General features: G+C 44.1%; 1 protein-coding gene across 1 annotated transcript in view; it reads right to left on the bottom strand.

Annotated features, from left to right (window-relative positions):
* Positions 1–2,744: 2,744 nt before the first annotated feature.
* Positions 2,745–12,789, bottom strand: part of EPHA4 (EPH receptor A4) — a 108,604-nt gene continuing 98,559 nt past the window's right edge. Inside the window, exons 15-18 of the mRNA XM_033005423.2 lie at positions 11,516–11,709; positions 8,845–9,000; positions 7,672–8,557; positions 2,745–5,118 (exon numbers count right to left, since the gene is read on the bottom strand). Coding sequence (XP_032861314.2) covers positions 8,443–8,557; positions 8,845–9,000; positions 11,516–11,709 — 465 coding nt within the window. The 3' untranslated portion in view covers positions 2,745–5,118; positions 7,672–8,442. The remainder of the gene's footprint in view (positions 5,119–7,671; positions 8,558–8,844; positions 9,001–11,515; positions 11,710–12,789) is intronic.

The raw sequence follows: 12,789 nt of genomic DNA, 5'->3' as shown, positions 1-12,789 counted from the left end.
CCCTGCTCGGGCTAGATGACAGGAGGCCCAGGCTAGACCACTGTTGCTAGTGAGGAGGAGGCAAGACACCTTTTGTGAAAGGCACCATCCCTGTGATATTTTTAGGGTGAGAGAAGGGCTGATTGTGAAGGCCAGGAGGGAAGAAGGGCCTGCAAGGGCAGGACCTGCCTCAGGCAGCTCTCATGGAGACTGGCTCAGGGCAGGGTTTGCAGCAGGCCCCGAGGTGTGAGAGGCACCAGAGCAGGTCCCTCCATAGCGTTCTAACCTCTCTGAGCTTACATGGCTTCTTGCTGTGACGGTAGGCTTCTGAAAAATCCCTCCCCCAGGTGATTAGGATGGAGACATTTTGGGAGCTTCATCTGCAAGACACTTAATGCAGGGCTGAAAACCCAACTGGGAAGCGGGAGCTCATTGCGTGAGCTGCTGCACCCCTCGGCTAAGCAGCTTCAAAGCAGCATTAAAAAGTTGGCAGCATGCACCTACCTGCACCTGTAATTGCCTAACAGCTCTAGACTGCCCAGCCCTGGGATTTTAGTTATTGACCCCAGGGGAGGCAGGTTACCTTGGTGAAAATGGGAGGAGAGCAAGGTTCCTGACAGTGGTTAAATTCTGCTGACCCTTGCTCTTTTTTTGATGTTAAGAACAATCTTCAAAAAATTAATGCCAAAGTGCCTCAGCCCATTTAATTCATTACAAGATTTTATAGACAGAATCATAAGTTCGAGAGCACTATAAAAATAAGGATTTCATTACCTTTTGTTGGTCTGGTTACAGGTTAGTAATTCACAGCAGATTACTGAAATATAATTGCCCTATATATATGCATATATGTATAAAAGTAAATTAGTATAGCATATTCCTGTAGCTACTCTCTCCATCCATCCATGGAGAAAACATTTTACTAAGCTGATTCGAATGGAATGCTTTAGGTTTTAATTTTATTTTTTAAATAAAATGTCTACATATTCATGTAACTTTCTCAGAGGCTCCTGTAAACAAAGAATTATGTTCAGGGCTGCTGCCAGAAATCAGATATGTCGGAGGTCTGTAACCCATTCAATAGAGAATCAGTCAGTGGCCCAAGGGTACTTCCTTGCAAAGGAAAGGGTAAAATAACGGAGGTCAAGGCCTCCAACGCAGCTCTACTTTTAATCATGTTGTTGCTTTAGAGCATAACATGTTTTTATTTTTTTCTTCCCAATTGTCAAAAACTATTTTGTTTTTCTTGACGTGTCTAGAACGGCCCCAATGTCTCTAGATAAACCATGTCTGTTCCTCCCATGCTCAGTCCATGGGCAGCTACACACTTTGTCACTGAGATGCAAATATATAGGCTTTATATGTAAATAGACTCACTTGCCTCATGCTACTGTATAAATAAGTGGAAAGAGTGAGGGGCAGAGAGAGAACAAATGTCTTTTTGGTAAGGAAATATTTCAGTAAAATCCATATAATTGGAAGAAAATGAAACCATTAGGGTAAGAAGTTTTGATAGGATTATTTCTTAGGTCTGGGAGCTAAAAGGGAAAAAGAGCAGAGAGTCAGAAAGAGAAGGTACCCAAGTGTTCAATCCTCACAGGACATTTTGAAACAATTGTTTCTTAAAAAGATGTAAAGGTTTGCCTTTCATTTCGCAATAAAACTAAATAATTGGTAAAACTGCTTTGTGCGTGTGAAATGGAATCTGCTTTTCCAGCCATAATACATTCTTTCTTAATACACTGACTGGCTGAATAAGGGCACCAGAGAAACACCCAGTTGGCTGGTTTGCTCTCTCAAGTACAAAAGGACACAATGAACTTGCTTTAAAAATACAATAACCCAGTGCCATCAGCAGGACCAATGCTGTACGATACGGTTCTGCTGGTACCTCTGGAATCTTTCCCAAGAAGAATTTGCTTCATACTATGTTTCAAATAGACAAGTCAAAAGCTTAAGAAAATTCCTAAAAGAGCCACCATCCTGTCTGCGGTACCCATGAACTGTGTACCTATATAACTCAGATAAAGTGCCAGAAAGCCTGTATATCCTAAACTAAGCAGCAGCGTTGTAAAGCAGCGACAGTTAAGGACATTACACCCTTGGCACGGGCTACGCAGCACGCGCCCATACGTGTGTTACCATTACACAGCAATATCCTTTATGCAACAGCCATGCTCTGAGTCTCTGGCTTGGAGCCCTCGTCACAGAAACTGTCCCTCTCCATTTTCTGCTGCTCCCGACACTCTCACACCGCGGGTTTGCTTTTTGCCCCTCAGCCTCTCCGTCCCCTCCCTCCTGCTCCTTTCACCTTCCGCCCCTCCATCCACCAGTGTCCAGCTCGTGCTCACTGGAGATGGGCAGGGAGACTATTCCCAGCCCATCCCAGCCCCGCAAAGGAAACAACATTATGATCCTGCAGGTTTTCCCGGGGTGTGGTGCCCATGGATACTACCTGGTCTCCAAGGAGGAATCACTGAGATCGTTCCCAAGGTGGGCCTGGCTGCAGCATCCCGCCCAGCTCACACGCAGTCAGCACAGCGCGTGAGCCGGGACGGTTCGTCCGAGGACAAGGGATGTGCTTTAAGGTACAAGCGGGAGCTACGCAGCTTAGGTGAACTTCAGGAGTGCGCTCCTGTGAAATCTACTGAAGAGAATTAATCCCTTTGGGGCAAACAGCAGGATTATTACTCTGAGTTCTGTATTCGTGTCTGTTGGGGATAAACACTAAACTAAAAACACACACAATAATTAGAAATAGTCCATTTCAGGTTTGTACAGCAACTACTTTATTATTTTCAAATGCAAATGTTTGCATTGTTTGCTATTTTACAATTTTACAAACTAGGTATAAAAGACCATAAATAAATGACATAAGTTATGTGTACCTAAAATTCATGGAGGGGGAAAAAAATTACAAATTAAAACAAAATAGAAAAATCTATATATCTAACCCAGAGATCGTTCAAATGCACGAACCAAGAAATGCTGTTAGATTTTTTCAGTATGAACTAAATTATAATATGCCTCATACATTCTAATTTTAACCACAGTCCTTGCATATCCCAACATACTTGCAGTGATACAAAAAAATAAATGCACTCTCTTCTTATTTGTCTGATTAGTATTTCAGATTTTTTTTTTTTTTTCTGGTTATGAAAATGTCACATAAAAGAAAAATACTGCTTTTTTAAGTCCTGTTTGCTGGCGACCTACCAGCCTTTTGTATTTTATACATATATATTTTTAATACATAAGATCCATCACAAAATTAGTACAGCAAGAAACCTGGACAAACATCAACCAGTGGTGTGTGAGCAGGACAATTTCTTAACAAACAGAGGCTTATCATGCGAGACAGTCCCGGTGGTGCCCTCCCCGGCAGGGAAGCAGCGCGGCGGCCCCCGCTCTGCCTTGGCCCCCGGCGCCGTGCGGAGCAGCCTGGGCAGCGGGCTGGCACCTTCCCGGGCCCGGCCGTGCCCAGCCTCTGCCGGCAGCGCGGCCGCCCTCGCGCCCTTCCGCCGTCGGGATCGCGCTTACCGCCGAACTCGGAGGGTCGGTGAGGAGGAGGAGGAGGACGCAGGAGCAGCTTTGGGACACCGCGTCACGGCTCTGGTCAAGGCCGTGCTCTCCCCGAGCACGGCGCCGCCGGCCGCCCCCTGCCCCTGCCCCGGGGAGCATCGCCTGCCCCGCTCCAGCGGCCCGACGTCCCCCGGCTCTGGCGCACAGCTCCACCCAAACTAGCTTGTGCGCTGCACGGTAACGCTCAATTCTCCAAACACAGGCGGCTCTCCTAGGTAGTACCAGTAAATCGCAGCACCGTTCCTCGGGCCACAGAAGAAAGAGTGCCTTCTCCTGCACTTCACCAACCCTTCATCACCCACACGAGGAACAGGACACGTTTCACAACTCTCTTGCTAACTACTGTAACCTTACAGGTCTCATTGCGTTTTCGTTCCTTGACTGTGCTGGGAGCAAATGAAGTGTTTTGATTATTACGTTACAAGTTTTCACAGCTTGCACACAGAGCAAGGTGCTTCTGTGAACGGAAGCATTGCATATATTTGTTCGCATTCAACAAGTCTTTAAAATCATTTTTTTTGCAGATAAAAAAAGACTATTTAAGAATTCTGTTCGGGGTTAGCAGTGGATGCCTCCATCACCTTGCCATTGAGAAAGGTCTTGATCATGAACAGGGCCTTAGTACGAACAAATGACACTTATGAAAATCTTTAGCACCCTTATGGATCCCGTAATCCACAACTCCAAAACTAACTTGAAATTGCCCCCGTTTCAGGCTGCAGAATTACTCATAAAGGTTAGTGTGGCAGCTAAAAAATACACTTATAGATACAGAAATTTAAACATTTTTTCATATGTGTGTTCTTGCTACCATTGCAGACACGAGCTATTGGGCTATTCATATGACAGGGGACTCCTGCACTTCCAGAGATGTCTTCGGCACATTCACAGGCAGTTCTACACACGAGGTGACTCGCACGCAAACACACGCACACAAGCACACGTATGCACCTTTCAGAGGAGATAATAATCCATTATCCATTCAAGGAAAAAAAAATATATTTTATCACTGCAATGGCACGTTTTGTGTAAAATGTCACTTCAGCAATGTATATAGGCAGCCCAAAGGATCTGGGTTCTTTGCTGCGGCACCTGGCCTGGCGTCCATGGTAAGATGTGGAGTGCTCCATCATCAGCATTTGTCTGCGATGCAGCAGTGACAGCCAGGGGACGAGGAGAGAAAATAACAAAATATATAAATAAAACTGAAGGCAAGAAAAGAAAGCAGAAGGGGAGGGGAAACAAAAAAAAAATCCAGAGGTCTGCAGGGCTTTGACACAGTACATTCCTCAAGTGACAATTGGCTGCTGAGTCTTAACAAGATAGTTATCTCTCAGTGAAGAAAAAAAAAACCAGAGTGGGTGGCACAGAAGAAGAGAAAGTACAAGTCACGCTCTCTTCAGGGACCGATGACTGTTGAGCGTGTGTTTTCCAGAATCAGTGCTATGGAAGACGCAACTGTGGATCCAGAAGGCTTCACGTCTAGTCTATGTTCCTCCATGGTCAATATGATCAATAGGACGGGCTAGGAGGCCGTGAAAGCAAACTGTAATTTCCCTGCACAGAAAGAAAACACAAAGATATGAGACAACGCGCAACAAGGCAGACACACATGCCTGCCCGAATGCCGCCTCCCAGATTTCCCTGCAGAAGCCCTGCTGTACGCAGCCACCCCTCCTTGGCTGCCACAACTGCTGATTTACGTCAAAAGGGAAAGACCTGAGCTCATCTCTGCCCCAGCGAAGCGGTGACGGGGCAGCAGGTTCGCAGAGCTAAACGTCTCCCCAGAGAGGGGAGAAGGATTTCCTAAAGGGCGGAGGAGGCCGTAGGAAGAGATGCAATTCCTGCAGGAGGCGGGGGCTGCAGGGCCGACGCCGGAGGCTGCAGCGCGGTGCCACGCTCCGGCGGGCTGGTTCGGCCAGACACGTAGGACCAGCAGTTCCCACAGGGGCAGAACCCCGCGCCTTCCTTACGCTACTTCAGGGTCTTGCTTCCATGCTTATCTCACAAACGGATATGTAATCTACCTGTATATATTTACATGTGCGACCTTCTTCCTTTTAATGCGCTCTCCTCCAGCTTAAACCACATTTAGGCGGACGTCCCCTCACTGGCCGTACTTCACAGGAAACACAACCATCAGTGGCAGTTCTGAAAACCTGGCACTTGAGAGGCCTTCACAGTTTTCATTCTACGAGGACAGTTTTTCATTTTGTGTGGAAAAACACTGAAGTGTTTTGAATTACTGTTACTAGACTCCAAGAAAACAATTTTACAAACTGGCCAGAAAACCGGGTGTATTTTGGTTTTCTACGTAAAAAGCCTATCTCAAGAGAATGCTACAGATTTACAGCAAGAGGAAACTTCCAGTATCTCTGCGCTTAAGAACAAAAGAATTTTTGCTGCTGAAAGTAGAAATGTCAGGTCTTTAAAATGCATAACCCTCTTCTTAGGTTGCCTGGTGAAATGACATTAAGACATGCTAGTTTAAGTAGTTTTTTAAAGGAAATCTTAAATGTCTCGAAATGGAAAAGCTTTTATAAGTAATACTGCGGAACAGTTTTTACTAAGCTGTCATGACTTGACAGGATCCAAATTTAGCATTCCAGATTCTGAACAAGTTGTTTTCTGAGAAAGTTGGGGGTGAGGGAGAGTTAGTGGTTAAAATCAGCAAATTATTGTTAAAAGTGCCAAAAAGTGATGTGAGTGACGATACAGTAAGTGTGACTTGTCCAACTGAGTGAGTTGTTTTGGATTTAGAATAATTGCAATTATTAAAAAAATCTGACATATAAAGCCACTAAATCATTTCTGAATTTGCTGTCAGGTGCAGAGCGGGACCAAAATATTATAGACCAAAGAACCAGTCTTAGCTCCATCAAAATATAAATCTCACCTTTCTGACATTGTCCCTGGCACAGCTGAAGCACAATGCCTGTTCTATAGGATGTGTCACAAAAATCCTCCACCTACTCAGCACAGCATAAGCAGGCCTGGTCCTGTCTCTTTTCTAAGTTCATCTCATCACTTTGGTCCTCGAAAGGAGGAAAGGAGGAATCTAAAAGGAATCTAATTCATACACTCTGTTGAAAAAGAGTCATAAAAACTCTAATATAAATAAAATTCAAGCCTAAATGTGTTCAGAGCTTTACTGGATAAAGCTTTATCCTATGTGACAACCACATTTCTATAGCAGTCACCTCCACCTAGCAACCCAGGGGATGCTTTCACTCACTCAGCTTTCCATCTATTGCTTAGGGGAGTTGGAGGGCAGCTTGTCAAGCAGCTCATGCTCCATCTTGTTTGCTGTACTTGCAGAGGGGTGCTTAGACCTTCGCCATGCAGCCTACACCTGGCACTCACACCCACACCCACCTTGATAATCCAGCTGGTGGGGCTGGTTTCAAAAGTGAATTTGGTTCTCACAGCTGAGGAGACTGGATCACTGTGTCTCAAGCGTAACAGTGCTGCATAACATAGAACTGTCACCATGCCCAACACCCAAACTGTGCAAAACCAGGAAAGCTGAACGCACAATCCCATTTCTTTCTGCTCCCCCTCCCATAAAACCACTGGCACAGCAACCGAGACTGATCTTTGTAAAACACAATTATCAGTACTACTGTTGCTCCTGAGAGGGCAGGAAAAGTCCTTGGTTCTTCTTGGTGCGCTTATGAATATCTGTATTTTATAAGGTTGTTCTTATTTTCTATGAGATCCCTATAAGGGGGTTTTTCCACCCCAAAAATAAGGGCATCCCTACTGCTCTCAGCACAAAGTGAGGTCAAGTGCTTAGCACTGAACTGAGTGAGCCCCAAAACACACTCCTACACCTTGTCTGCACACCCTAACACGCAACAGCTTGAGAGCAAGACCAGGTTTTGAAACAGTGCAATTTTCACTGTCATCAAATAGAGCAAACAATGGGAAATACTAAGCAATTAGCCTGGGAAACCAGCATGGGTTTATACAAACCAGTTGGGAACCCCAAACAGTACATATCACAGTGCTTTTGTGTGTGTGTGTGTGTGTGTGTGTGTGTGACAAAATCCTAGCACATTTTAAGAAATAAAGCACCATGAACATTCTGGACACTGTACTTCCACTGACCTTCTCCATGTGTCAAAGGGAACCGCTTCTTGAAAGAGAAAAGAAGTCTGAAAGCTCCACAGCCACGATTGTCACAGCTGACTACTGGCAAGATGTTCACAAAATGTCTTTAAGTGGTAGGCTTCAGCATGGCACAACACCAGCCAATAATCTCCCCAGAAGTCCAGTTTTGCCCAGTAATCCACGAGGTGGGTCATTTCATGTCTCAAGTCTGTAAACGGGTAGATCACTAATTGGCAGGCACTGATTAGCCAAATGATATTCTCACTAAGGTTTCTGCAAGGTATTAGTGATGCATCAAGTCTGCGAAAAATATCCTAGGGCAGATTCTTCATTCCAGTGAAAGATGCACAACGGTGGTTTCACCCACAAATAAAACACTATGGTTGTAATCCTACGGGTCACAGGGATAAGGAAAGTAATTTTGTTTTTGTTTTGTAAGCACAGTATCTGGCAGCAAACATAGCATCAAAACTTGAATGTGACTTTATATTTATATAGATACATGTATTTTACATATCGTTGATCAACAGAGAAGTATGTCCCAAGAAACAATTTGTTCCAGGTCTGGTTTAAAATGACGGCTTGTCATTTCAGGAGGCCCCCCTCCCAACACACACGCTCGGTTTCCACAATCTGTACATCAAGCAATGCTGCAGATCTTTATTTCAACGGGTAAAGGAGACGAAGTAAAAAAAGTGCAGTTCTTCAATTAAAGTGCATGGATGAGGTAAACTAATTTCAAGAGTTTTGAGTTTATTCAGTGCTGGCTCAGACGGGAACCATCCTGCCGTGCATCTGTTGCATTTGGGTGCGCATTGCTTGGACGCTGCTCAAGATCTTGTTCTGGTGCGCAATGGCAGTGATCCCGATCCTGGCCAGGTCACTGTGGAAAGCAAGAGAAGATGCAGGGGGCTGAGAACCGCGGATCAGATGCTGGTGCAGAGAAAAATGTTAAGAGTCAACTGCAAGCAACATAGCAAAAGCAAGGCAGATGTACAGAAATGTTTAATTAAATAAGTGAAGGCATTGTGGAGGCATTTTAAAGTTATCCTCCATCCAAATGAAAGGCATTCCGTTCCTTTAATGAGTGTAATGATATGCAGCACAAAGCAAAAGAGGCCGATTAAATCCAGATTTACCAGTTTTTTTGTTATATCGCTGAGTACTTACTCCTGGTTCATATGCACCACAGCCTCTAGGGTGGTATAGCCAGCAGCTGTGAAGTTATCCTTGTATCGCTCCATTTTAATGGCTTGGAGCCAGTCACCGACAGAAACAACCGCTGAGAACTCGGGGGAGCTCGGATCCAGCAGGGCTGTGCTAGGTCTGGATGCCAAACAGTGAAAGGACAGAGAAATGGGTGTCAGCTGGATTGTGAATCGCAAACCAAAGTTTGGTCTCTGCAACAGTCATCCTCAGTGATTAGGGAGAGTAGGGGCAAGACATTGGCCCTCTGCACAGCAACACAGATCAGTGCAGCAAACTTAACAAAACACAGAGTAATAGGCCAATTTTTGCCAAGAATTAATTTGACCTTAGGTTTCTATTTTTGCTTTCAGATCTAATTTGAACTGCAGTGCTGCTTACAATTTCCACCTCAGATGCAACCAAGTTCATAGAAAATGCTTTTACTTCAAAAAACAAAGAAGATGGCAGTGCTGGGAGGTGTTCAGCCCACTGGGTCTGTATCTCTCAGGCAGCAATGCAAGACCTTGCCAATCCTGCATGTGTCAGACCTCAGCTCAGCAACTATAGAAACACTACTGAAGTATGGGCAAAAGAACTGGGAGCTCACAACCTGCCAGACTGGTTTGGATGGCAAAACTCAGGGCGGGTTCAGATAAATCCTGTTTCTAGCCAGAATCGAAGGCAAGCTCAGTGCATTCAACCAGACTCAGGACAGCAGGGAGTTAATCCCCTCTTTAATCAATCCATTCCTGACCCGCGCGTGTGCCAGGAGTGGTGGGAATCATGCAAGCTTTGATCTTTGTTTGCACCGTGGAATGTGCTTCTCATTTTCCCTTGCACAGATTTGTAAATAATTATTTTTACAAAATTTGCTTCTCTTATTAATATCTCATTTACTATTTCATGTATATTGTAAATCACAGTTTCATTAAAACATTATAAATTACTACTATCTATCTAACCAAAACAATTATCATTTAGCAATTTATTTGAAAATGCACATCATCAAAGATTATGTGTGCAATAGTTATGTCTTGCCTAAGGCACCACGTACACATTGGTAATACTTGGTACAACTCTAATACTGTACTATCTAACACAAGACCAATGATGGCAACCTAATTATATACAATTATGCTTCACGTATAAAGAAATATAATATATTAATAATGTTATATGCGTATTTGAAATTCATCTTCCAAAGAGAAGAAAAATAAAGATCTATAAATAGCCATGAACATGAAATGACCTTGAATAGGCTATTAACTCACATACACACACACACAAAATGACCTTGAACAGGCTATTAATTTTTGTAAAATCTATATACTTTCAAAGAGCACCTGTAAATTGGAAAGAAAGCAAATTGGAGGAGTTCATACTGTGATTCTCAACTCAAATTATCACAGCAGATCATATTGTGATTCTCACCAAGTAAATTATTTAAGCCTCAAGGGTGGATATGTTTTTGCCAAGCTACCAATGCAATTAGGGCAATCTGGAAGATACGTGGGGATTGTGGCCTCACAGGGTTAATAATCTCTCTTCTGATAATGTACGTTGTAAGCAAGAGTCACAAAGGGACCTACAAGTTTAAAAATGAAAATAGCTTTTTCTGGGATGTTGTTCTGTTGGGGGCTGAATCAGAATCTGTTACTTCTTCACTGATTCAGGAACTTAATTTTGTATTGCTCAATGGCTATTTTTGTACCTTCTCTTCTACTGAAAGATATTTTCCCATTATCTTCCTTGCTTCTTTTCTTTTAAGCTTTTTTCCGTATTTGCTCTAAGCAAATTTACCTGACAAAGCAAAGACATTTGAAAAAAAATAGAACAAACCTGGTGTAAATTAGTAAGGTTCCTATTACTTCAGCAGTGTTTCACCAGCTTAAACAAACTGCTGATCTGTCCCAACAAAGATATTTTGGTTTTACCCTACAACTCTGGGAGTTTCCTTCCTACCACAATACTTCTGCACATACAAAGTATACATGCTTAGCAAACAAAACAAAACACAAATGTAATGTGGGATCGGTGGAGACATGAAACTGGCTTTCCACAAAATTAAATTCAAATTCACATAAAAATTAATCCACACCTTCCCAATGCCCGCAAGGCGTTGGCTGTAATGCCATAATGCTCATTTGCAAATCCTACACAAATCTAGGGTTTATAAAACTTGATGATGTACTTTTCCTGCAGAAAACCACATCACTCCACTACACTTAATGCAGTGTAGGTTAGCTACACTGCATTAAGGCTACCCGCTCAAGCCCTTTCACTAGGGGGGAGAGGGAAAAGACGCAGCAAACTTTGTTTTCAGACAGAGCTTGCCTCCATCAGAACTTTTTCAGGATGTACTTAAGTCCATGCTATAAAACTGGTTAGCATTGGTGTGATACAGGAACAGCTCTGCTCATGTGATTTTCCTTCTCACAGAGCTCGGAGAGTCTGGGGTGCCCAGTGGGGCTCAGCAGTGTGCCAGCACGACCCCTCTGCTCTCTTGCATGGCGCGGTGCCTGCTGTGCAGTCTGGCTCTGCAGAGCTGCAGGGCACGCTTCAATGCCAGCGCAGAGGGTTAGGTGGCTTCCAGCTTTGCCCGTCATCTCCACTATGCTCCCTCATACATCACCATTACAAAAGCACAGCTGACCTGGAGCTCTCGCTGCCCGTCCTCTTCAGGCTGTTGGGGTTGCGGATGAGTTTGTCCAGCATGTTGACGATCTGTCCAAATTTAGGCCTGTCACTGCGTTCCTTCTGCCAGCAGTCTAACATCAGCTGATGGAGAGCAATGGGGCAGTCCATCGGGGGTGGCAGCCGATACCCTTCTTCAATGGCTTTAATAACCTATAAATGGCACAATTAGGAAGACATTAGAGAACATCAGACACTACTCACATCTACCAGCTGAGTATAATTTATCCTAGGGTGATCCAAAGTATGGAAACAAATCCACAATTAAGTGAAACAACATGGAAAATTGCACTCAGACTCAGGCAGTTGGTGGTCTCAGAACTGTCATTTCTCCTCAGCAATTCAAAACTAAAAGGGAACAACATCCAAAGCAGACATCAGACACAGCAGGACAATGTAGCACAAAAGAGCACAAGGGATACAGGGATGGCGAAATAGCCTGGGTTAGAATTAAGCAACTATCCTTGTTGGACAGGGCATCAGAGGAGCAACAGCTCTACAGCAGATCTTTAATATCTATCAGGTTGGGATGAGATAGGTTGAAGATTCAATTTTCCCCCTCATTTTGAAGGCAGAGCAGATCACCCTCCTCCCCCCTCTCCTTCTGGGCTAGCTCATCTCTGTCGGTAATACAGGCCTTGTAGACAACTTGTTCTTTCACCACTGCATGCTCTGAACGAAGAAGTGCAGAGATGGGAACCTTTGTGTGCAGCTTTATTGAGAAAGCTACAGAAGTCCAACGCAGCAGCTTAAGTATGCATTTTGTTTTTAATAGAAACCAGAAAAACTCACAAGCTGCAGTAATTCCAAACCCTCCAACAAGGGCTCCAGAGCTCGGTACCCTGATGGCTTCTTAGCCCTCTCAGGAGAACAGGACGTGAGCAGGACTCAGTTCTGACACAACAGGGACATGACCCAGAAGCCTTCAGATCTTCATTAATCAATATGACTTTGCTGGCAGGATTCACCATGAGACTAGAGACCGGGAGTGCACAGAGACTGAGTTGTACTAAATTCCCTCGCTCTGGTCTTGTCCAATTAGTGGCTAAAATCCACTGGGAGGACAGGGCGAGGGATATGCTTGCACTATTAGCAGCTATTCAGTGACCACAAACAAAGTGTCTCTCGCTACTCCAGGAAGTATGAACATCCTTTTGATTTCTCTTGATTCAACAGGCACTGAGAATAATTTGAAATCCACTTCTGCTTTGTTGTGGAAAGCACTGCTTTCAC

Source organism: Tyto alba, unplaced genomic scaffold, assembly GCF_018691265.1.
Source record: "Tyto alba isolate M040663 unplaced genomic scaffold, T.alba_DEE_v4.0 Super-Scaffold_10, whole genome shotgun sequence".
NCBI lineage: Eukaryota > Metazoa > Chordata > Aves > Strigiformes > Tytonidae > Tyto > Tyto alba.
This window is presented reverse-complemented; position numbering and strand designations above follow the sequence as displayed.